This window comes from Phocoena sinus, chromosome 15 (genome assembly GCF_008692025.1).
Source record: "Phocoena sinus isolate mPhoSin1 chromosome 15, mPhoSin1.pri, whole genome shotgun sequence".
In the NCBI taxonomy this organism is placed as follows: Eukaryota; Metazoa; Chordata; class Mammalia; order Artiodactyla; family Phocoenidae; genus Phocoena; species Phocoena sinus.
In genome coordinates, this window is record NC_045777.1 from 18,946,272 (window position 1) to 18,972,436 (window position 26,165).

A 26,165-nucleotide genomic window follows, 5' to 3' on the forward strand; every position below is an offset into this window, starting at 1 on the left:
AGGTTTGTCCTCTGGTTGTGGCAGGTCCCGCTGAAGTGTATTGATAAGGCACTGGACGAGCCTCTCGTTACTATTCCTTACATTCAGTGGTCTAGCTACCCCAGAACCATAGAATTCAAAAATGCCTGGCTGCAATCTCTTGCTCCAAAGCAATGGTGGCTACATAACCTCCTTTATTTCCTGGGGTGAATGCTGCCTCCCTCACTGGCCAGTGACATACAGGCTGCCAAGGACCCCTCAGGATTCTCTGCAGTGGGCCCAGCCCCAGGAAGTTCAGAGACCATCAGGGAGATGGCTCTCCTCCCAGAGTACACCTGTGCCTGCTGGCTAGCTAAGGGATCAGTTCTGACCACTTTGGCCTTCCTGCCCCCCTGGCTCCATTTGACCAGGAGACCTCACCTTTCAACCTAATTCCAGACTTAGCTGTAACCTAGGATGAATGGAAAAACAATTTTTGTAGGGACCCTGGCCAGCTCAGGTACTAGAGCACAGAGAAGTGGTCACAGACCACTCCCTCTCTCAATCAACAAAAGAAGTCTGCATTCCATCTGGGAGAGCGCTTCTGGGATCCAGTGTTCTGATTGGCTTAGTACCCTTCATTCCTGCCATCCTAACAGTAACCTTAGCCACATAAGCAAACCCAAAGAAGCTCCTACTGCTTCTTGCCAGCACACATGGAAAGTGTTCCAAAATCTGCCTCCTGAATACACTTGCTCCGTCTTGCTCAATAAACCTACCCTACGCTCCAAATATAGTTCTTGCACCCCACCTGTTCTTGTAGACGACTTTCTGTACTCGCCCTCACTTCCTGGGCCTGCCTTTTTCTAAGGATGTGGACTCTGGCTCCCTCCTCTGTGACCCACACCCACGGCAGCAGGACAGATGCAGCCCCTTCCAGGCCTGGCCCAGCCCCCAGCTCCTGGGGAGGAAGGCATCACTGGAGCAGGCAGACCACATCCCACTCCCAAGTCCCAGCCCCAGAGCTCCACTCTGGCCTGGGGCCCTGGGTAACAAAGAGGCAGACACCAAGTTTCCGTTAAGTTGTAGGAATTTATTTTAAATAACCTACAGTTGATTAAAAGGGAATTCATGATAAAAATAGAAGATACTTGAGGAAAGATGTGGGAAATGGACTCTGCACACACGCTAAACTAAACAATGCCTCTAAAACTAATGATTATAGCAAAAATGTCTTCACATTAAAATTCTGCTTTTTATGTGGTTTTTTTTTCCATTTTTTACACAATTACAAAGAAAAAATAAAAGCCCTAAAATCTTGATTATTTTTCCTTTTTTGGACCAAATACTCATTTCCTCTAAATTTTTGACCTGTGGAACTTTTATACAATAAATCTTTCAAGTGAAAGACTGGGGTTTAAAATGAAAAAGATGGGTATCTGAAAGGGCACAGAGAATGTTCAGAACAAAGGATGATGGGAAAATGGTTTCAGTCACTGATTATTTCATTATCCTTAGACTCGCTCACCCCCTCTCATCCCTCCCCAGCCCCAATCTACACGATCTTTAAGATCAAGAAAAAGGTTTAAATATTTTAAAATAATTAAAAAGAAATAAAAATTCACATTTAAAAAGGAACACTCAAGTCAGGAAATATTTTCCCATCATGCTTTTCTGTGAACAGGTGTCTGAACCAAAACACTGCCGATGTCACGACTGCTTCAAGTTTAATGAAAACTGATTCCCATGACAATAGATAGTGACAACTCTAACAGGTGCGCTGGGTTTTTGTTCTACTTAATTTTAAATTCCTGAAATGGGGGAGAGGGGAGTTTAGGAACTCATTTCTATTAAAATATAGAAGTTATTGCAAAACCCTAACTGTAAAAACGCACCAATATAATCGGACTTCATATACAGTAGCTAAGAGAATCCAAATGTTTCAGTGAAACAGTGAATTTGTCTGGCAGAACTCTGACAAATTCCCATCCACTTGGACCCCTTGAAAATAAAAACAAAATTCAAAACAAATCATACAGCTAGAATTTTGATATCTGAAATATTTTAAATAAGTTGTCCATAGGACAACTGGCTCAGCTCTCCCCTTATAATATTTCCAGGTTTATCTTTTCTCAAAGATGTTGCTTTGTTAAGACTTGCTGCCCCTTTCCCTCAGGTGCGAGGGCAATCGAGGCTCACAGTTTATCCATCTGCCCAAACCACCACTGTTCCTTTTCACAGAACCCTGCCCCTCAAGGACAGGCTAGAACTCGTAGTCTCATCAGCCATGTCGATGGCCCAGGCAACTTCTCCCGCTGGGTTTTGTTGTAAATTTTCTCAATTGGGACCCCCCACTTCTTGCACCTGCAGACAAGGGAGAAAGAACGGGGATTAGTGTGTCTCAGGGAACAACGGGCCAGACCCAAGGCTGGGCTTGGATGTGCCACCTTCTCCTTCACATCCGTCTGGTGAGAATGAGAGTTAATAAGGTACCAGACATGTTTCTTAGAGCTTCATGTGCTTAACTCATTTAATCTTGACAAAGACTATCTAAAGTAGATGCTATTATAGATGTACAAATGAAAAAGGTACAGATGAAAAACTAAGGCAGAGAAGTTGGGTAATTTGCTTTCATTCTCATGCAGCTAGTTAAAATGGAGCTGAAAGTGAACCCAAGCCATCTGGCTCCAGAGTCCATGCTCTTAACCACTGCAGTCTATTGCCTGTCAAGCTAACCAAACCTCTAGCACTAAACAGGGCAAAAAGAGTCGAAAGGATACAAGAGCTTGCTGGAACCCCTGGCCCAGAGGAGCAGGCCACAGGAGATGGACTGCTCCTCCTAGGCCCAGAAGCTAATAATAACTCAAGTTAACTAATAAGCATCTTCCAAAAAAGCCATTTATTTTGGATGTTGAGGCCAGGGCGGGGCAGTGGTACAGGGAAACAAGCAAACAGTAGCACAAACTCTTTGCATAGGTTTCTCAGATATGTATTCTCATTTTTTTTTTCTCCTTGTCCATACCTTACTTCCTTCACTTGTAAAGAAAAAAAAATGTTATTGAAAAGTTAAAGTGTAGGTAGATGGGTGGGCTCTTTTGTATTTTTCCTTCAATAAGGACTAAGAGTCTCCATTCTTGTCCTAAAGTTCCATTAGGGGTAGGGACCATACCTGCATTAACAAACATAAACACACTCCAAGATGGCGTAACAGTGTTGACCATTTAGGACCGTCCAGGATGTTCCAGTGCATTTGTAGTGGGCACAGCAGAAGACAGAGGTTTCCCAGAGGACTCTAAGTGTGCAGCGTAGGAACTGCATGTGAAAGCTGACAACGCTCTTGGAACCCCCATCACCCTTCTCAAGCCAGCAGGTGGAGTTCAAGAAGGGTGCGGTGCTTACCAAGCCACGCTGATCCTTGGGTCCAGATAATTGAGTTTGGAGGTTCCCAAAGCAATTTGTTTATTCTCCTCTCGGTCTGTGGCTTGTACTTCAAGCTTCATCAACTGCTCCTCCAGTCTCTGCACAGCCTTCTTCTTTGACTCTACCACCCTGGAAGAAAGGAAGTCATCAAGAGCCAGGCCTGGCCTCTGGACAAGAGCACTGCAACCCCATGGTGCCATCCAGGGACAGTAAAAGCAGAAAAGCCCCAGGTACAGAGATTTCTAAAAGACATCACTCAGAAACCCTAGAAAGGCTAGGGCCTCTGGCTGATGCTCCGCCCTTTTTTCTCTCACAACAACCCCCAGCTTTGTATCACACCAGGCACGTACTTCTTGGTTTTTGCATCCTTAAGGACCTTGGCATCAGCCTTAGCACTTTTCAGGTCTCTCCGGGCATCTGCTAGCTGTTCCTTCTTGGCATCAATCTGGGTGGGGAAGAACAATAAGATTTAGGAATAAAGTAAGCCCAGAGAATACAAAGAAGGGCTCCTCAAGAGAGGATGAAACCTAGTTGTCTACACCAGGCAGGCTGTCTTGGTGGTTTGCCAGGTCAAAACAACTAGGGGTGGCTTCATGAAGGCACAGAGTAGATGTGCACCGGGTGCTGAATTCAAATGCTACTTGGCCATTTACGTTCTTCAGTCACCCTTGAAGAAATGAGGGTTTCATAGGCAGTGACCCAGGGCCCCCATTAATCCAGAAGCTCAGGGAAAAGAACCCACTGGGACTGGGAATGTGGGTGCTAATCTTACAGTCAGAGAACACTTTGGTTTTAGATACTGGGAAAGGAGGGCTACAGGTGAGAGCTGTTTATCAAATTGCTCTTGTGCCAGGTTGTCGCTTCCATTCTAAGAATACTACTGCAGGAGATACTCTTTATGAAGCTGAGATAGGGTCCTTGCATCTACTGAGCGCAGCTCACTCCTCAGATTCTACCAGCACTCTGGGAAGGAGATGCCAACTTCTCAAGAAAGAAGGATGCACTGAAGAGAATATCCGAGGGACTAGAAAATGGCAATTAAGAGGTACCCAGGAAGCCAAACAGCTCAGCTTAGTATGTTCCAAGCCAATACATGGCATGGCCTGGCTTTGGCATTCTGTTTTTAAAAGGGGAGAAAACTGAGATGGGAAGGAAATTAAAATGGTCATCACCCAAAGCAGATTTGAAAACTTTTTAGCTGTGGAGCTCTTTTTTCAAATGAAATCTCATGGGGACCCAGTCTTTAAAGGAAGAGACAAAGGCAGTTCCAGTCTTTCTTGCTTGAAAGAACCAGTTCTAAGTTATTTTTTTTTTTTTTTTTTTTTTTTTGTGGTACGCGGGCCTCTCACTGTTGTGGCCTCTCCGGTTGCAGAGCACAGGCTCCGGATGCGCAGGCTCAGCGGCCATGGCTCACGGGCCCAGCCCCTCCGCGGCATGTGGGATCTTCCCGGACTGGGGCATGAACCTGCGTCCCCTGCATCGGCAGGCGGACTCTCAACCACTGCGCCACCAGGGAAGCCCTAAGTTCTTCTTACTTAAGCAACACTGTGGAGTTAGAGCCCCAAAGCAGTGAGCTCACAGTGCTGGGAGCAGGAGTGCCCCTGACCTGTTACTACCTTGCTAACCTGTAAGGTCAAGGGAACCTCTGCAGAGTAAATACATGCCTGACTCATACACACTGAGCTGTTGCTCTCAGCCTGGAATTGTCTGTTAGATTTACACGCACAGCCTAAGACTGGAAACAGAGGTCACCATTGTGAGAGAATCATTAAATCTGTTTACTATGAATGGATTACTTCCAACATCTATGTTGTCCAAAGTCAAGCTGAAGGAACTGACACAAAAGCATCACAGACAACACTAGCCAGATTCTTAGGCCAGAAATGCAACAAACCACAATCTTTTAACCATTTCTGTGAATGCTAAATTGGCAGGCTATGTCGAATTCTCTCAAAGCATCAAAGACTCCATTGATTCACTTGGCAAACAGGGGGCATGTGTTTGCTTTGTGGGCACACAGGAGATGGTTCCTGTGCTTAGAGGGCTCGTCTGGCAGGCAGCCTGGGTGCCCAAACAGTGGTTCCAGAGTGAGACCAACAAAAGGCCTCCTCATGCTCCAGGGAGGGGTCTCCTGAATTAGGTAAATACCACCTGAAGAGTCATGCTTTTACTTCTGGCTTGAAATGATAGCATGAGGAGAGTAAACGGCACCAGATGACTGCCATTAACAGAGCTGCTAGGATGGGCGGTCTGTACAGGTTCTTTGCCTGCCAGTCACATGATCCAAGGATTTGAGTTGTCTGTGGACACACATTTATTTACTGTGGATGTGTGCATCCCTTCAGGAAAGCCAGATGGCATCTGTAGCATGAACTGCAGGTTATGTGTGTCTTCTGACCCATATGTACTACAGCTGGGTATCTATCTGGAAGAAATTTCAACAGAAGGAAAACACCCTGGGCCTCAGAATATGTATGCAGCCTCACTCTACAGCATTAGTTTTTAAACTCCAGTTGTCCAAGTACGGTATGCTGTGAACGCAGATGGAAAAGAATCAATCTGTAGTTTAATTAACCTCTAGTTGAAACTCATCGTTTCTTCTTCAGTTATGAGTGTGGGCAATTGAACACAGTAATATCAGTAGTATCTATGACTTTATCACCCATAGCTAGTTCATATACTTTCATACTGCTGCAGAAATCAAAGTATCATTTATATTCATGACTACCTTGACATTTATAGTAATTGTCAGACCCACCTAAGATCTAACTTAATAAATTAATAAGGAAGGACATCTATTACTGTATCAGACTTTTTGGTAAACATATTTCAAGATAATTGGTTTACTTTGTAACCCATGTGTCTGCTTTGTAGTGAAATATCTACAAATTCTCATTGTGGATTAATACATTAGAATGGATTAGTTATGTAGCCATTGGTAACACAGAAATGCACATCATCAAATGTTAAGTGCCTTGCCGCTTAAAAGCTCAGTACCAGGCAGAGCTGGAGGAAGGAGAGAGGCACCTGGAAGAGGAACAGCGTCTAGTTGTTTGCACATCACCCTCTCCCTCTAGGGCAGCAGCTCTGGCACACAGCCTGTATTCAACAGATGTTTGATGATGAGCTATATAAAAATATGATTCATGTGGAATGTGCAGAAATAAAAATAGTTGTGCTAGGATTAGGGGGAAATTAAATATTGTTTCATCATCTTCAATTTAAAACAATATAATTTGGAAATAGTTGTATTTCTGGGCTGTGGAAAGGAATTGTGAAGACTATCTTTATATCCATTATCCTCATGTATAAGGACAATAATTAGCAGTGTTTCAAAGAGGGTACATCAAATTTACCTTCTCAACACAGAATAAAGACTTGCTGAACACTGAGTACCTGATATTCAGTATCTTGATCAGCAATAGTTACTACCAAATTTCCATTTATTTAGCACGAACCTTTCTGATATCCCAACCCAGAAGGGTGGAGTATAAATGCCCACAGCAGACATGCTTCTCTTCATTTTGCTACCCCACCATCCACATCCAAAATACCTTAGATTGCAAGTTCATCATGGACTTCTCAAAAGTTTTTGGTGGTGCCCTCTGATGGTTACAAAGAATTGCAACGGCTCGGTTGGCACGGTTATAAGATAGTATCTTTGCTGGGATGTTCTCATCGGCTGTAAAGAAAGAAACATAGTAATAAGAGTCCATCTGTATAAGAAGAGAGAACACACAATGTCCCTTCCCCAGCGCTTTATCCTCACGTAAAGGTTTTACTGGTCCTCATCTCACTCAGATGATCAATTCAGGTTCCCCCAAGGCACGAGGTCAAAATCTGAGAGTTAAGAGAATCATCTGCTTGCCTCAGTGCCCACCTCCCCCATCTAACCACCCAAAATAGCCTGAAGAAAATATGGGAATTGGGACAGAAAGAGCCTGTAGAGGAGGGTAAAATGAAGGGACCAGAAATTTTACATTTTAAAACCACAAGGCACTATATCTTTCAGAAAGAAAAATACAAAGTGTCATCTCAGAAATGTTTTTACTTGTGTCATATAGCATTCTTTGCCCCACCCTAAAATACTGACCCTCAACATACCCATCTTTGGCTTTTTGAATACCATTTTCTAATACCATTTGACATATTTCTAGAGGACAGTGGAAATTCAGCAGTGACTAGGCTCCAGAGGAAAAAAAGCTTGTGGATCTTGGTGATACTTTCTGCAGCTAGTTTTTAGGAGGACACTACCTACTCTTTTTTTTCTTTTATACTTATTTAGTTATCTATCTATTTGGCTGTGTCGGGTCTTAAGTTGCGGCACGCAGGATCTTCATTGTGACATGCAGGATCTTTTGTGGCGGCACGTGGGCTTAGTAGTTGCAGCATGCGGGCTCTCTAGTTGTGGCGTGTGGGCTCTAGAGCACGTGAGCTTAGTTGCCCTGCAGTATGTGGGATCTTAGTTCCCCAACCAGGGATCGAACCCACATCCCCTGCATTGGAAGGTGGATTCTTAACCACTGGACCACCAGCGAAGTCCCGAATACTACCTACTCTTAAGAGGGAAAAAAAGAAACCTCAGGGAAAGGGTTTGCTCCTATGCTGTTTTAGTAACCATGACAGCCTTACTCTCTCCAATTTAACAGAACATCATAGCACTTTATCTTCATTCTATGAGCTTTTAAATAACATAGATATAAAACACAAAATGCAGGCATTTTCAGAGCAGACAGAAAGCCCCTGTCAGCATTTCATAAAACTATTCTAGAAGCTAGAGTAGGAATAGGGGAAACAGCACTGATCTGCTTATACATCTAAGCTTAGCCCTCTATTAGAGGTATGGAGGGAAAAAGTTTCCAGTCACAATGTCAAGGAGGATAAGTAGAACAGATCTAGGACTTAGCTGAGTAAGGATAGTGGTCACCATCGCTAAGGCCATGGGCCCTATCTGGTCAGGCAGTACTTACGAGCTGTGAGTTCCTTTAGCTGCTGCTGTAGCGTGATGGAGGCGTTGTATGTACGGAACACCTTCGCTGTCAAGCCCTCCATGAGATCCTGAAGATGTTTATTTAGAATACCAGTCTGGAGGAGACAAAGCAACGGAGAGGATGTTGGGATTTAGGTAAAAGCCATACATACCACCCTGGCCCTTCTGGCAAGCTCCAGGAAATTTATGCCAGTGCAGTTACACCTTGCCAAGTTTACTGTCCTGCCAGTGGGAAGTTAGGAAATGGGAGAAGAATTCCAGAATACAGAGTTGCATGTACCTCCCAAAGAAGCACACTTCAATCTTAAGCAGGCCAATAAAGCAACTGTATCCTTCCCTATTAAGATCTTCCCCAATAAGACTTCAGGGACAGGTCTTGGGTCTCTAGCACAGGTGGCTAAGCATCCAGCCAAGGGAAGGCTCTGCAGGAGCCAGAGGATAACAGGCAGGGTTCGTCCACCCCATCCCAGGGCTTCGGCCATGGATTTTGCTGTGTGCCTGAGGAAGGGAGAGTATACAGGGTGCCCCAGGACAGGCCGAGGGGAGAGCCCCAGTCACTCCCAGGCAGACCTCTCCTTTAGGTGCTTGGGAGGCGCTGGCTGGACCCCTCTTCAACCCAGTGCAGTTTACCCACTCACATTGAGTCTATCAAAAAGATCATCCTCAGGCTGTTTGTTCTCCATAAATAGTTGTAAGTTCTTAAAAACCTAAAAGAAATAAGCAGAGCCTAATATTATTTTTGAAACCTCTACTTTGGAAATAACTGCAACTTAAAACTTGCAAACAAACAAACCAACCCCACAGAGCACAAAGAAACACCCATATCCTTAACCCAGATCCACCTACCATTAATATTTTACCTCATTTCCTATTTGTGCAGTGCACACGTACATTCATCTCCTTTCCACATTTATGTGTGTATATACACAATATTCGTTCAGAACCATTTCTGGGTACTTACATAATTATGGCCCTTTACCCTTGAATACTTCAGTGTGTTTCCTAAGAATAGAGATATTCCCTTATATACACACAGTACTTCTCAGCTTTATAAATTTATACTGACACATTTTCATCCAATCTATTGTCCATATTCCAATTTTGTCAGCTGACCCAATGATGTTCTTTACCTCCCCAGTATGGAATCCAACCTAAACTCAAATATTACATTTAACTGTCAGATCTCTTTAGCTTTGTTTAATCTGAAACATTTCCACAGCCAGCAAAACCTAATTACTGATGAAACATCAGACTGCTGAAGGGCTGGACTACTGGGGTACTGCACTCTGTAAGGTCTCCAGTTCAAGCCCAGTACTTCTGGCGGACCGTGGTGCTGCCGCACCCTCTTCAGCTATGGGCTCAGAGATCCGGGGACTCAAGGGCTACCTTTCTGCTGAATGAGGAGTTGGGGGAAAGTTGAGCAATGCTACGAAAATGACAAATTTGCAACATGACCAGGGAATACTGAAGTGTGGTTAGATCATTAAACAGTGTGATGGGATAAACCTACTGTGCAGTTCGTTGTGAGGGCCAACTCTCTATAGCATTCTCTGTTGAATGCTGCCACAGGAGATGGCCCCTCCTTCCAGTAAAGTAGCATGGGGTGAGGGGTGAGGGGTGAGGGGCAGGGACTAAAAGGAGGTACACAGGACACCAAACAATACCTCTCCACTCTCTTTCAAGCCATTTCTTCTAGTGTTCGGCAAAGCACAGAGCACAGAAAAAGCACTCAACAAATGCTTGTTGAATGAATGAATGAAAAAACAGGCCAGGGAGCTCAGGCCACATTAACTTACTCGTTTCTCAACGGGGACTTTGTTATAGTATCTGATTGAGTCCTTTCCCAGGAAGTCAAACTCTACCACGTATTCCTGACCATCCAACTCTGGGTGCAGATTGATGTGCTCCACACGAAGTGAGCAGCAACCCACAGTGTCCGCTGTTTCTCCTTCCTCCTTCTCATTGCCTGCTCGCAGAGCAAGCTGCCCAGGGACGAGAGAAGGGAAAAAAAAAAAAAAAAAAAAAAAGATAAGCATGAATGAAGAAACGTCAACATCACAGGCTCTGTAGGAAACCAAAACCAGAAGCCTCCCAATTCTCTTCAGGGACAGAGCATCAGTTTGCAAGGCCTGGGAATTCCGGATCTGCATTGTTGCTTCTTCCCTTATAAAATGAAGTGTGGATCGTCAAGGGATATTAAACTTTCTCAGAAATCTAAGCTTCTGTTTACTCTTGTCCTTTCAAATGGGGATAGAGGAAAGAACATATTTTAAACTCTCAGCAATCAGACTCAAAAAGCTAGTCTCGTAATTTTGCTGAATTTTTAAGACAATAAGAACTTGTGTTAAAATATACTCAGTGCAAAACCGGGGAAAACAAGAAATCTTTTTCTTCCAAAAGAGTGCTGAGAAACTGATCTTCAAAGCACTGACTTCTAAACTGTAGTTGTGATACATTGGCAGATTATTTAACCAATTTTAAGGATTATAACCATCCTTTTTAAAAACAAGAAAGAGTAAAAGACATCAGAATTCACTGCTCATAGAAAGGCTAAGCATTATTTTGTGCAACATTTGTTTCAATCACACACAAACATATTTATGTGTTGGGTTGTGATATAAAATAAAATTTGGGGGGTGGTGCATTGTCAGAAAGAGTTTGAAAGTGTCAGTATTGCTGGCACATTCAGATTCATGAAGATCCTCCTATTAGGCAGACTGTATCTAGACAGCATCAGACACTGAACACCCCACTATCCACTTCTACCTTCCTTACTGGACCAGAGATCAGGTGAGCAGAACCACAGGTGTCTGGGCTATCACTGCATCTCCAGCAGTACTTATAGCACAGGGCCTGGAGGAGTAAATGCTTCCCACATCTTCGTTAAGATGAACATGGTAGACGACGTAACGGGAAGATGCTCTCACCTTGTCGATGAAGTACAGAGCTACAGCTCTTTGCCGGACTTTCATCTCTTTGGACTTCCAGTCTTCCCGGTATTGGTTCCGGATCTTGTCCACACACTTCTTTAGCCGCCGAGCAGTCTCATATTTCTGCCAGTCTTTCTCACCCTGCAAAAGACCCAGCGCCAAAGGTGGATTGCTTAGGGACGGTGGAGTAAAAACAGACACTGAATATCCAAGTTCAGAGCTCTGAACCAAAGAGAAGGAACTTGAGCTTCAGTTAAGCAAGGCATATACCTGATGAGAACTCACGCTGTCCCATTTCCCTGACAAGCAGAACTGGCTCTTGTCTGATTGCTAAGAAATCCTCTGGCTTTCATTTTGTGAAATGTTTATGTTCTTAAGAAAAGCCCACATGACATGTCCCCAAAATTAACTTCTGTCAACACAACGGGTATAAACATCCCTATTCCCACATCAGCATCACAGCTTTGCTGCTGAATCTGTGACCCAACAACAGTTTTCTGCTAGGACTGAATTTCATTAAATTCAAGACAATCATTCACAATTTGATGGAACTGTCAAGGAAGCAGAACCAAAGATAACAACATGTAATTACTAAGGAACACAGTGACTTCCAGGAACAGCTATAATTCACCATTTTCTAACTTCTGCATTTAAAAGTATTCTTAATGAGATTGAGGGAAACAGTGTTACTGGGAAGACATTTTTTTAACAGAGCTTTTAGTGGCAGGTTTAAAAATTGATTCTAAAGCCAATGAAAGGTTTTAAAAAGGGTGTGAAAAGACAATCTAATCAACAGTGATGGAAAAAGATTTCTGTTACCTTGTTGAATGAAAAAAGGTTCACAAGCAAGGACTGATAATGTCAAGTGAGAAAGGAAAGGAAGGAAAATAAAATCCAAGAAATCCAAAAGGGCCAGGGAATATCACAAGGCCTGAAACAGACTATATGACATGAACACGGCAAGAATTTGAGAACTCAAGAATCTCGGCTCTTAGTTTCCCCAGCCAACAACCAAAGAGAGTTGCAGTGATTTCTACCTATGACATAGACATGTGGTCTTTGAGGCATAAGAACTGCGGTCAAGGTACCTGGCCTTCTGAGCACGCAGGTGTGTGGGGCACATGGAGCAAGAAATGTCTTCTGGGGCTTCCCTGGTGGCACAGTGGTTAAGAACCCACCTGTCAATGCAGGGGACACGGGTTCGAGCCCTGGTCCAGGAAGATCCCACATGCCACGGAGCAACTAAGCCGGTGTGCCACAACTACTGAGCCTGCACTCTAGAGCCCACGAGCCACAACTACTGAGCCTGCACGCCTAGAGCCCGTGCTCCGCAACAAGAGAAGCCACTGCGATGAGAAGCCCGTGCACCACAACGAAGAGTAGCCCCTACTTGCCGCAACTAGAGAAAGCCCATGCACAGCAAAGAAGACTCAAGGAAGAGAGAGAGAGGGAGAGAAAGAAAGGGAGAAAGGGAAGGGAAGAAGAAAGAAAGAAACGTCTTCTGCTTCTAGCTCCTAACATTCAGAAATGAAAGCTACGCTAATGAGTCATCAGCACTCTCCCACAATTGTGTGTGGACTAGTTGTATATGCTTGTTTGGCTACAAAACAAGAGGCTCAGTAACTACCTGTTGTTGTGGGTGGGTGGTTTAGTAGTTGAGTGATACAGGAGAAATATCCAAGTTCTATATACTGTCAATGGGAAGCTGAAAACTTCTCTCTGGTTTTTCTAAGTACATTCTGACAGTTAAGAGGGCAAATAGGACTTCCCTGGTGGCACAGTAGTTAGGAATCTGCCTGCCGATGCAGGGGACACGGGTTTGATCTCTGGTCTGGGAATATCCCACATGCTGCGGAGCAACTAAGTCCGTGTGCCATAACTACTGAAGCCTGCATGCCCTACCTAGAGCCCGCGGCTCCACAAGAAGAGAAGCCACTGAAATGAGAAGCCCGTGCACCGCAACGAAGAGTAGCCCCTGCTCACCGAAACTAGAGAAAAGCCCGTGGGCAGCAACAAAGAGCCAACACAGCCAAAAAAAAAAGCAATCACACATCTTAAAAAAGGAAAAAAAAGAGGGCAAATAAGAAAAAGGTGCGGTAGAAACTTTCCTCATGTAAGTAATAAATCTCAAGTCAGTAATAAATCTCCCTGACAATCATTCTTATATACACACACACAAAAGACGGGACACGAAAGGTTCATCTTCAACAGTACAGTCTCCAGCTCAGAACTGGGCTCTCTCCCATCATTCTGATACACACAGGCCTACCAAAACCTGAGTCTGAGTCTTCGAAGTCCAGTAGGGTTACACTTGCTTATTCCTTAGTCATACCAGTGAAACAAAGTTTAGAAAACCTAACAAGTAAGTCATTCACGGGATAACCACAAGACCAGATTTTCTTCACAGGTTGGCTAGGCTCCTGGCACAAGGATCCAGGATTCTCTCAAATAAGGACACAGAGATGGGGGTGGTGGGAAGAGCCACCTTGTCTAGGTCTAAAAGGAGAGGGCTGGCGTCTAAGAAGTATGCATATCCCTGTGCCCTTCAGTTTCCCTAAACAGAATCCAGAGAGTGAACAGCAGTCTGAACCCCACACATACATAATTTAAACAAAAGACAATAAACTGGCCCTACGTGTTTATACTATGTTTAAAAATAAAATCCAACCAGCTTTCCATACACGCCCATTCTTAAATATGTTTGTCTTATTATTCATTTGTAGAGTTCTTTATAGATTCAAATTCTTTTCAGATAAAAGTATTTTTCCTTCCAATACTTCCTATTCAACCTTTCACTCTGAGTAAATCTTCTAAAAAGATTTTACGTTATGCAGATTTAAGTATACAGTTAGATCAGTTTTGACCATCCGTAACCCATGTAACCTATACCCCATCAAGTTAGAGAATATTTCTGTCATTCCAGAAAGTTCCCTTATGACCCTTCCAGTTGATCACCAACCAACCATTGATCTTTTAATCTGATTTCTATTATCATAGATTAGCTTTGACTAATCTAGAATATTATTTAAGTGGAATCATAAAGTTTAGATTCTCATGTCTGGCTGCTCAATGTGTTTTAAAGATTCATCCATGTTGTTGTATTTATAAGCAGTTCACTCCTTTTACCTTGTTGGTATATTCCATGACTATCTCTAATGTGTTTGACTATACTACACTGTGTTTATTCTGATGATGGACCCCTGGGATGTTTCCAGTTTTGGACTAGCATAATATAGCATTATGAACATTGTTGTATAGGTCTTTTTGTGGACATATGTTTTCATTTTATTTGCAGCAAAATTACCTAGAACTGGAATTAGTATCTTATTGTGGTTTAAATCTGCATTCCACTGATAACTGGTGATGCTGAGTACTCTTTCATGTGCTTTTTTACTGGCCAATCCTCTACCTTCTAAAGCATCTATCTGTCTTTTGCTCTTTTTTTATGGGGATGTTTTGTCTTTTTATTATTGAGGGATAGGAATTCTTTGTATATTTGAGATACAAGTCTTTTGTCAGATATACATGTTGCAAATGTTTTCTCCCAGTCTGTTACTTGTATATTTATTATCTTAGCAGTGTCCTGTGTTGAACATAAGTTTTTATTTTTAATAAAGTCCACTGTATCAACTGCTTATTGTGTTTATTTTGTGTCCTAAGAAATCTAAGGTAATGAAGATGTTCTACCATGATTATCATCTAGAAGCTTTAATGTTCTAGCTCTTACACTTAAAAATTTAGAACTGTATACTAAGAAGTCAGGTTCAGAATGTAACTTTTAAAAAAATAAGCACGTCTTATTTTCTCCTTCTAATAAAACTCACCAAAATCAGAGCTTCCCAAAACTATCAAGTTTTACAAAGACATTTTCCTTCAATCCAGCCCTGTAATCCCAGATGGTTACATTTAAAAGGTTGTAGACACATACATCTTTGAAACCCCTAGGTCCTAAAGAGAGAAAAAATAGAAGTGGGTATTTGGCACTGAGAATATCTTAGTATGATTGAATGCAATGTGATAGCAACAGTGATACTGAAGGTTGCTGTACTTCATTTAAAAGAAAAATGATAAATTTTGTTCATAAAGCTAAGACTGGTTTGAAGATTCTTACTTTTACTAAGGCCTACTTCCCCAGGTTACAAGACCAGATAATGCTTGGCAGGGGTCGGACTTAGCAGTTGAGAACTTACTATAAGCAGTCCTTTTGCAACCTCTCGATCCATGGTTTATCTGGGATCAGAGAGTTTTGTTGAAAACACAGGTTCCAGAAAGCTGACCGTCATTTCCCTGCTATTTCAGATTATACGGGCACCAGGTACAGAGTGGAAAAGGAAGGGAATGGAAACACTTGCAAGAAGATAACGGGGAATCCCTGTATAACGGGAATCCTGGGTGGAAAAGCGGAACAAACCAAGATGAGTATATAAAGATGTGAATGAGCTCAGGACAATCTTTTCAGTAGCTGGAGCATGTGTTACTGTGGCTCTCAGAAGTCCTGATCCTTTCAATGACCTAGGAGACCAGAAGTAGTGTAATGCTGGCTATGACCACAAGCAGACCAATCCAAGTTTCTAGAAAGGGGGCAAGGACAGGGTACATCAAAGGGACACATTTCAGCTGTGCTCTTTTTTACCCTTGACTAACCAAATTTTTTAAATTGTCAAAAATCTGTAAGTCATATCATGCTTGAGTTAAATTTTTTGAAGGAGCAGAGATGGAGTAGAAAGGTGTAACAGTATTACATGCAAGAAGTGAATGAGCAAGATATAGATACAAGAGCAAGCAAAGAATCTCAGGAGAAATCCCTGGAGGCTGAGCAGAAAGGTGTACAGCAAAGCCCCATGATGGTGGCAGCCTCCATAAACTGGACCTAAAGTCCTCCATGAAGTAAAACCACCAGTTACCACCCTTCACCCTCTATGACAAAAACTTACTCTTCACAGACCTTTGGGTCAGATCAGGTCAATGAATTCATGCTTTAATCATCACTGTACTCCAAACATGTAGCAATGAAAGTGCTCCACGCAAGAAGGGGCAACCTGAAGCCAGGGGCTGTGTTAGCATGGGCTGAGCTGGGTTAGAAGACTCGCTCCAAGACAGGAGGAATGAGCAGAGAAGTAGAGAGCAAAGAGGAGGAAAAGGGAATGATACACAGACAAAAACTACTTCCCGTTCAAAAGGGTTTACAAACAAATTCCAAAATATGTGAGGAAAATGGGTTAGAAGAACTGCCAACAAAATAATTAGTACATGAATTCACTTCAGGTAACATTTTAAAGAACAAAGACTTTCAAGAGAAAAAAATATATATAACATCTACTAAAAAGGACAAAAGAATGATAAAATAAGCACATGTCTTAAATGAAATGAAATGAAATCAGGTAAATATGAAATAAAAATAATTAGAAATCCTGAAAACAAAAATAATAATTGAAACAAATTGTAGGTGGGATAAACTTTAGATTGGATATAATCAAAAAGAGAATTAGTGAACAGAAGTAAGTCTCTAGAACTCCCCTGAAAATGAAGACCAGACCTAAAGAGACAAATAAATGAGAGGAATGGCCTAGAAGCTATGGAAGAAATAATGGCCGAGAGTTTTCTAGAATAAAAATGCTTTTGTCCTCAAATTGAAAGTCTAGTCTGAGTATCTTTAAAAATATATGTATATTTAGATACACCATAGATCGCCAATAATAAAGATGCATTCTTTACTGGAGAAAAGACAGATCATAAGAAGGAAAATAAAGAAACTTTCAGATAAAAGAAAAATTTGCCACCTATGGAAACTCACTAAATAAATGATAAAGGATGTATTTCAACAAGTAAACCCAGAGAGAAGGTACTGAGTACAGAAATTAATCAAGTATTTGACTGTGACAATAGCTGACTAGTGAGAAGTTAAGGTTTCATGGATGATTGTTTTTTTAAAAATATAAAAATAGTGTCACTATACAGAAACTCCAAAAAGACACAGACACTTTTAGAATAAGAGTTCAGCAATGTTGCCAGATAGAAGATCAATATTAAAAAAATCAACAGCATTACCACTCCAGTAATAACAAACAAAAATGTAACAACGAAAAATACTTATTCAATAGCACAAAAAACTATAAGGTCTCTAAGAAAAGTTTAAAAAAATGTGTAATACCTCTATGGAGAAAATTACAAAACAATATTGAAGGGTATATTCAAAGATATGAATTAATGGAGAGGTACAACATGTTCCTGGATTGGAAGATTCAATAAAATAATCTCAATATTTTCTCCCTATTAATCTATAATTTCAATGCAATCTTATAAGAAAAGTCTCAATCATCTTCATTAGAACTTGACAAATTTATCTCAGAATTAATGTGGAACAGCAGAGAGCCAAAACAATTTTGAAGAATGAGACGAAGGAAACTTGTCCGACTCAATAGTAAGACTTATAAAGCTACAGTAGTTCAGACAGTATGCTACTGATGAAGAAACAGACAAATGAAACAGGACAGAGAGCCCAGAAACAATATGACATATGTGTACAAATGTGATATATGACAGAGGGGTAACACAACTAAATTGTTCTGGGACAACTGGTTATGCATTTGGGAAAAATACATTAGATCTCAACCTCACACCATACACAAAAATACATTCTAGTTGATCAAAGATCCAAATATAAAAAGCAAAATCTTAGAAACATATGGAAAAAAGAGAAACTTGTGCTCAATGTTGGGAGGACGGTGGTGATGTAAACTCGTTCAAGTACTTTAGAGAACAATTTGGAAATATCTAATAAAGAATTTTTAAGGGACATTTTCGTCTGTATACACAAGGAAAATGTGTTTATGCCAGCACTATTTATATTAGCTAATGACTGTAAACCCGAAGTGTCTCTTGACAAGAGAACAGATAATTTTTTTTTCTTGCGGTACCCTGGCCTCTCACTGTTGTGGCCTCTCCCTTTGCGGAGCACAGGCTCCAGACGCGCAGGCTCTGGACGCGCAGGCTCCACGGCCATGGCTCACGGGCCCAGCCACTCCGCGGCATGTGGGATCTTCCGGGACCGGGGCAAGAACCATGTCCCCTGCATCGGCAGGCGGTCTCCCAACCACTGCGCCACCAGGGAAGCCCCAGATAATTTTTTATATAATAGAATACCATGTAGCAAATAAAATGGATAAATTAGAAATGTATATCAAGATAATAAAATCTCAACACCAAAGCTGGGTGAAATAAGTTGCAGAACGATCTCAATAACATATCTAATTTAAAATCAAACCTTGTAAAACAATATTACATATTGTTCATGCACACATAATACACTGTAAAAATACAAAAATACACACAAGAATGAAAACATTAAATTCAATATAGTATTCTCTAGGGAAAGAGATGAATGGTACCTAGTGGGCTTCAAGCTATGGTTTTCAGAATACTTTTATGAAATGAAGCAACTGAAATAGGACATGGTGTTAAGGTTTGACACAGCCAGATGGTAGGTATGTAAGTGTTCATTGTATATATTCTTGTATATTTGAAATATTTCATTGAAAATAAAATCCCTGTTACTTGTATCTTTCTATTTTTTATCTAAAAAGAGAATGCTTCTCCTGCTGGCAGTGCAGTTAAAAAACCATTTAACATGCTGTCAAAACCTCAACCTCTGAAGATCTGTTCTGCTGAGTGGGACATAACCGAGGAGGACTGACAGAAAGCTTAAGAAATCACATTTATTTTCCCCTCAACAGTACCACTTGCCAAAGCTTTAACCATTTTTCATGACTCAGGATCCCAACCCAGTTGCTAGAGTGAGCCACTCTGTCCTGGGTATAAGGTTCTAGGCAGGGCCTACATCTAGGTGACTTTCTAGGTTTACTACCATAACCATCACTCAGAAACCTGCACAAATCCTTACAGTGCACAGGAGTTATCTGGATATTGTCTGAATAAAAATTGGCTGGCTCTCTGCCCTTGAGGAGCTCCACCAGCTTGTCTAACGAGTCTCTCAACCCTCAGAGACTCTCCTACTATCGACTCTAATCCTGCCTGTAAGAGCACACATGTATTTGGCATCTGTTCCCCTCTCTCGACCCCCACTGCCATCATCTTGTCTCGGTCATTGCCATTTCTTGCCTGGAGTACTGCAACAGTCTCCTACTGGTCTCCCTACTTCCTGTCTGTGTCCAATCCAGTCTCCACAGAGCAGCAGTCAGAATGATCAGTTATATCACAGGTTACTAAAACACAAATTGCGTTATTCCCCTCTTTAAAACCCAGTGGCTTCCTACTGGATTTGGATAATAGACAAAATTTTAGGGACTTCCCTGGCGATCCACTGGTTAAGACTTTGCCTTTCAATGCAGGGGGTTGCAGGTTCTATCCCTGGTCGGGGAGTTAAGATCCCACATGCCTCGTGGCCAAAAAACCAAAACATAAAACCAGAAGCAAGGGCTTCCCTGGTGGCGCAGTGGTTAAGAATCCGCCTGCCAATGCAGGGGACAGGGGTTCAATCCCTGGTCCCGGAAGATCCCACATTCCACAGAGCAGCTAAGCCCATGTGCCACAACTACTGAGCCTGTGCTCTAGAGCCCGCGAGCCACAACTACTGAAGCCTGCGTGCCACAACTACTGAAGCCCGCGCACCTAGGGCCTATGCTCCGCAACAAGAGAAGCCACTGCAATGAGAAGCCTGCACACTGCAACGAAGAGTAGCCCCCACTCCCCGCAACGAGAGAAAGCCAGCGTGACGCAACGAAGACCCAACGCAGCCAAAAATAAATAATTAATTAAAAAACAGAAACAAAAAACAGAAGCAATACTGTAACAAAATTCAATACGGACTTTAAAAATGGTCCACATTAAAAAAAAAAAAAAAAAAACAAAATTTTTTTTAAGGAAGAGTCTGAAGATCTGGCCTGCATTCTTCTCTCCAAGTCTCCTCTCATCATGCCTCTTTCTTGCTCATTATACTCCAATTACGGTGTTCGCCTTTCAGTCCTCAAGAACACGCAGCTCCTTCTTACCTCAGGGATTTCAAAAGGCTATTTGCTTTGGAATGCCCATTCCCCTATCCTTTCCATGGATAAATCCTATTCATTCTGTAAGTCTCATCTTAAATGTTACTTTCTCAGAAAGGCCTTTCCTAAACCCCAGAAGCCAGATCAGGTGCCCTGGCATACTCTCAAATAGGTACCCTGTATCCTTTGCAGCATGTACAACAGTTTGTATTTATTGATTTGATTATGTGTAATGCCTGTAAATCTTGCTCAAGTCGGGTTATGCTCAAGACACTCCTCTGTTCCAAGCCGTGGTTCATCAATTGCAGAACATGGTCTAGTCGCTTTAGCATGGCATTTAAGGCTGGCAACAGTTTGGCCTCTCAGAGATTAAATTTATCTGTAAAACGATGGCATTAGTTCATATCTGGTGTGGTTATTAACAGAATCAAATGTCAACTTATGTGAAAATACTTTAACAGTAATCCAAAATCTTTTATTTTGATAAATTTTTTTTATGTGGTAGAACACACATAATATAAAATTTACCATTAGTGACAGCTGGCACATTCACAATGCTGTGCAACCATCACTTGACAATTCTGTTACTCCTTTTCATACTCCTCGTCTCTGTCCATAATGACACATTTCTCTGTTTTAAATGCCTCTCTTTTAAGACCTAACTGTAACAAAATTTCCTTCATAAAGTTGTTTCTAATCTCTAACTGCTGGGAATAACTACTCCATTTATCTGAAGCATTCAGCATTTACCTTTCCAATACAATTGACTTCTTATCCGATTTGCCCAGCAGCCTGTAAGTTCCTTGAGGGCTAAAACCATTGTTAATCCACCTTGGTAGCCCTACAGCTTGGTGGTATTTCAGAAGAGGAATACAACATGTTTCTTTAAATGACCTGACTTTTACTTGCCACGGGGGTTCTCTTTCTGATTTTATACTTACTCTAAACTAAAAACAGTGACATTTTCCAATTACACTGAAGAAAATATATACATGGGTATTTTTCATTAGGACACAGGACTATAAGCTAGAAAATGTGCATTTAGTCTTGAAAAGACACACAGCCTTTTGAGCTGTGGCTTTCAAATCTTAACAAGTGTTTAATAAACTATAAACCAAGATTAAGAGGGTCTTTAGCCTCAGTCCCCTGCATGTAAACAGTCAGTCTATACAGAACTAATTCCTTGACTGTTTTTCTGTGGAGCCCATCTCTCTTTTAAGTTGCCGTTCACATTTCCATAGTATGTCTGAGGGACTTGCCCAAGCAGGGTATGCCTAGCAGGCTAACAAGAACTGACTGCCCTTCCAAGACAGTTTCCTCCTGTCAGTAGCAGTATCAATAAGCAGCAGCACATGGGTACTCAACAGTTTATGATAATCTTTCACATACATTATCCCACTTGGTCCTGGTGGAATCTACCCAGATGAAACCTTAGGAAGACAGAGTATGTAAGACTCTAGGTTTTACAACCTCTTTCTGGATTCAGAGTAATTACATCCCCTTCTTCAGAGCCAAGGAAGGTGAGGAAGAGAACTAGCTGTAGAAGCCAATACACATTTACCACGTTCTTCATTGCACTCTGACCTCTGGACAGTAAACAATGTGAAGGCAAGGACTGTGTCCACCTTGTTTACCAACACAATTCCTAGCACCGTGCATACACCGTGCCAGGCTCATACTGGGATTTCGGTTAATATTTGTGAATTAATAAATAAGAATACAATGTGATGTAAAAAATGGATACATCTTAGGGACATCACCAGATAATGCTAATTATGAAATTACCTTCTATTTGTGGGGATGTTTTTCAATTTGTCAAGTGATTCTAGAGGCTGAGAACATTAGATTTCAACAAAAAGACAGAGATTATCAGCCCCACTAACTGGTGCAGCTCTTAGCTACCCCTTACCTTGATTCGTGAGCTAGGGTTCAGCATGATGTATTTAATAGAACCTTGGATGTTCTCTGTCCAGGAGACTAGCCAAGTAACCTTGTTATCATGTCGGACCTCTTTCCACTTATGACCTGGAGGAGGAGAAGGAACCTTGGCATCTCTGTGGAAATAAAGCGAGAGCAGTGAGGTGAGAAGTAATGAGCAATTTCACCTTTCATAACGTGAAGTGGACAAATCTGCTGAGCATATATTTCCAGGTTTCCTCCTCACCAGTCAATACGTGATAAACACTTAGAGATCTATACATAGAAATACCATGCTGCTCCCAAACAGTCCTCTGTAATGTAGGAAAAACTCCCAACTACCAAGAACAAAGGAAGCCCTCCACTTCATTTCCGGCCAAAGGATGAACTGTGCTCACTTGCTACAGTTGATGATTATATCCTCAGGCATGATCCTTCTCTTCAGCATGCCCATCTTGGGGTGGTTGCCACGGCCACGGAAAAGCCCAGGAGGTTCTATCTTGAAGTTGGCAATCCTCTCTCTGTGGTTATCCATAACACAGAAGCCATATTCTTTCAGTAATTTTTCATTCTCCTCTTTGATTTTCTGGAAGATGGTAAGGAAGTACTCAAAAGGGATTCAAATTACTGTGCTCAACTCATACATTCTTAGCTCTTGTGGGAGGACAGGTCAAGGTAGAGAAAAGTCTAAAAATCACTAAGAAACAAATTCAGATAAAGGAAAACCTAAGAGGTTTTTTTTTGGCCGCACGGGCCCCCTATAGTGGAAGTGCAGAGTCCTAACCACTGGACTGCCAGGGAATTCCCAGAAGACCAAAGAGATTTTTCAAGCTTAAATACAATAAAATTCCCATGTGAACAGTATTTCACGTGGGTTTTCAAGTGCAAAGAAACCTGTTACGGATTCTTTCCTAGTACATGGGTACATATATTTTATACTGTGATCCTTGCTCCAAAGATGGAATGATTTGGAGCCTCCTTACCCTCTGCTGACTCTTCCTTCATATTATACTCAGCAATTCAATTTAAGTAAGTCCTGCTGCCTTGTATGTAGACAAAAATCCACAACTTGCTGGCAACAGGTGTCCTTGACAAGGCTCTGACATGGTGTTACTTTAAAAACCTCCCTAGGGATGTCTCTGGCAGTCCAGTGGTTAAGACTTGTGCTCCCAATGCAAGGGGCCCAGGTTCGATACCTGGGTCAGGGAACCAGATCCTGCATGCCGCAACTAAAAGATCCTGCATGCCGCAATGAAGATCCTGCACGTGGCAACAAAGATCCCGCGTGCCATAACTAAGACTCGGCTCAGCCAAATAAATAAATAAAACAAATACATAAATATTAAAAAAAAAAAAAAACCCAAAACGAACCCTCCCTAAAGTGGTTTTTAATTTGAAAAACACCCCTGAAGTGAAAAATAAACCAAATTTTACTAATTGGGAAGACTGGAGAAAAGACTAAGCTGAGACTAAAAAGCCTGGTGCAGGGACCATTCTTATGATCCCTATAGTAACTTCTAATTTTTTAAACTGAAGGTCAAATAGGCACCCTCAAACAATGAGTTACATAAAGACAATGGCCTAAATTATATAAACATGCAAGTTTAATACACTAAAACTACCAGGCCTTGAAGTGCAAAGAATTCCTTAAAATCCTTAACTCTTAGCCCTCTGATTCTAGATAGAAAATGTTTTAGGCTTGAGGGCCATACAGTCTCTGCTGTAATTACTCAACTCTGCCACTGTTGCATGAAAGCAACCATAGATAATAGGTAAACAAGCAGATGTGGCATGTTCCAATAAAACTTTTCTACAATAACAAGCAGCCTATCTATAGCTTGCCTACCAGTATTCTAGAAGAAAGTGACATCCCAGCTGGATACTAGAAAGATCCTTTAGGAATGAGGTTGGCCATGGCTAGAAGACGAAGATGGATGAGCATGCCTAGATTCCAGAGTAAAATATGTCAAAGGAGTGTGTGTGTGTGTGTGTGTGTGTGTGTGTGTGTGTGTGTGTGTGTGTGTACACATAGCCAATATGATTTTATCTGTCTTAAATCCCTAACATCCAGGAGCCACTGTGAGTCAGATCTGCCCATCCTTAAATACTGTATTATTGGAGCTACTGGCTGGTTTTTAGATCAACAGAACACCAGGGTTCTCATATTGAGCCATTAAACATAGTGCTTATTCACAATTTTCAGTCTACATAAAACCCTTAAGAAATTCTAGACTTCACTAGGCTGAGAATCCTACATCTTTAGTATAGAGCCATGTGAAATCATTAAAGTCAAAACTGTTTTGTAAGAAACAAGAAGAGGGACTTCCCTGGTGGCTCAGTGGTTAGGAGTCCGCCTGCCAATGCAGGCGACATGGGTTCGAGCCCTGGTCGGGGAAGATTCCACATGCCACGGAGTAAGTAAGCCCGTGTGCCACAACTACTGAGACCGTGCTCTAGAGCCCGCGAGCCACAACTGCTGAGCCCAAACGCCTAGAGCCTGTGCTCCACAACAAGAGAAACCACTGCAATGAGAAGCCTGTGCACCATAATAAAGAGGAGCCCCTGCTTGCCGCAATTAGAGAAAGCCCATGCACAGCAACGAAGACCCAATGTAGCCATAAATAAATAAATAAAAATTAAAAAAAAAAAAAAAAAAAAAGAAACAAGAAGAAAATTAGATAAACTGATCACTATTCTAAAATTCTCCAGAGGTTTAAGAAATTCTGCAGTACCAGTTTCTCTTCCTTGCTCATCTGCTTCCGAGCTTCTGTCTGGGCTTTGAAATACTGGCTCATCTGGGTAAAATCACATTTGCTGAGGTTGGTGATAACATTCTTCTCTTCATTGGTCATTTCCTAGTTAAAAGAAAAGGGGGAGACAGAAGAAGAAGAAGGTAAATAAACTAAAAAGCCCTCTGGTTTTTCTGCAGTTACAGCAAAGCATCATGTTTTCAGTCAAAGGGTATCTGGCAAGGTAGTCAATCTAAACTTGTGAGTTTTGAAAAAAAAGGAACACGTTTCTTACTTCATTCTATTATAAATATGTATTCAATAGAAGAACATTCAAAATAACTTAACACTGAAAAGGGTAACACTCTTATGTAGTTTCTCGTACTCCTTGGCACACTGCCACAACCCCCTAAGCATATGAGTACTACAGCTGGGGAAACATGAATACACATTGTTCATTTTAGTAATGGGAGAGATATTCCCACATTCATTCTCTCCTAGAAACATCCTTGCTCTCTTCACTTATTAAATCTTACTTCTAGAGCTATTCAGAAGGTAACCTTCAGCTCAGCCTCTGTCATATTATCCATATTGAGAATAAGGAAGTTGTTTAAAATCACATGGGCAGATACAGGACAGATATGCGGTTTCAAGAGCAGGAAGTACCTAAGCTAACGAGCACGAATCAAGAGGGAACAGCACAACATCAATGCATGTCTCTTTGCAATAGCAGACAGAGGGCAGTCCTGCAGAGGCAAACTTTGCTTTGCTCAGCTGGAGCTGAGGTTTTCTGTTTGGCCTAATCTGATAAACTACCCCCTACCGTCCTATGACAGCTGACAGGAAAGAAATATAGGTATTCTTGTTGGATAGAAAACCTATATAATACAGTAAATGAACAGAACCCCCTCCCCCAATTTTTTAATACAATAAAATTCATAAAACTCAAATTGTACATCAGGGAATTTTTTGTAAAATTACAATTTATTACTTAGTAGTTGATCAATATTTTTGTAAGGTGCTAGGATATCAATATATAGGCTACAATACCTTTCTCCAGTCTTTAAAGAAATTTTTCCTAAATATTTCCTTAGTAGTATATTCATGGTCGAGCATTTTTGCAAAGAACGTAGCTACTTCTTCTGCTTTGGGGCTCAGCTTCATGACTTTACCTAGAGAAAAAAGTGGTTCCAAAAAATGAGGTGTAGTATTCATGTTC

General features: G+C 41.6%; 1 protein-coding gene across 1 annotated transcript in view; it reads right to left on the bottom strand.

The window, feature by feature from the left end:
* Positions 1-1,030: 1,030 nt before the first annotated feature.
* TOP1 (DNA topoisomerase I) overlaps positions 1,031-26,165 on the bottom strand; it is an 86,027-nt gene continuing 60,892 nt past the window's right edge. The window contains 13 exon segments of the mRNA XM_032605297.1: positions 1,031-2,264; positions 2,267-2,322; positions 3,358-3,507; positions 3,729-3,823; positions 6,933-7,060; positions 8,349-8,463; positions 9,007-9,075; positions 10,165-10,350; positions 11,296-11,439; positions 22,210-22,354; positions 22,616-22,803; positions 24,950-25,072; positions 25,997-26,118. Of these exon segments, the coding sequence (XP_032461188.1) occupies positions 2,194-2,264; positions 2,267-2,322; positions 3,358-3,507; positions 3,729-3,823; positions 6,933-7,060; positions 8,349-8,463; positions 9,007-9,075; positions 10,165-10,350; positions 11,296-11,439; positions 22,210-22,354; positions 22,616-22,803; positions 24,950-25,072; positions 25,997-26,118 (1,592 nt within the window). The 3' untranslated portion in view covers positions 1,031-2,193.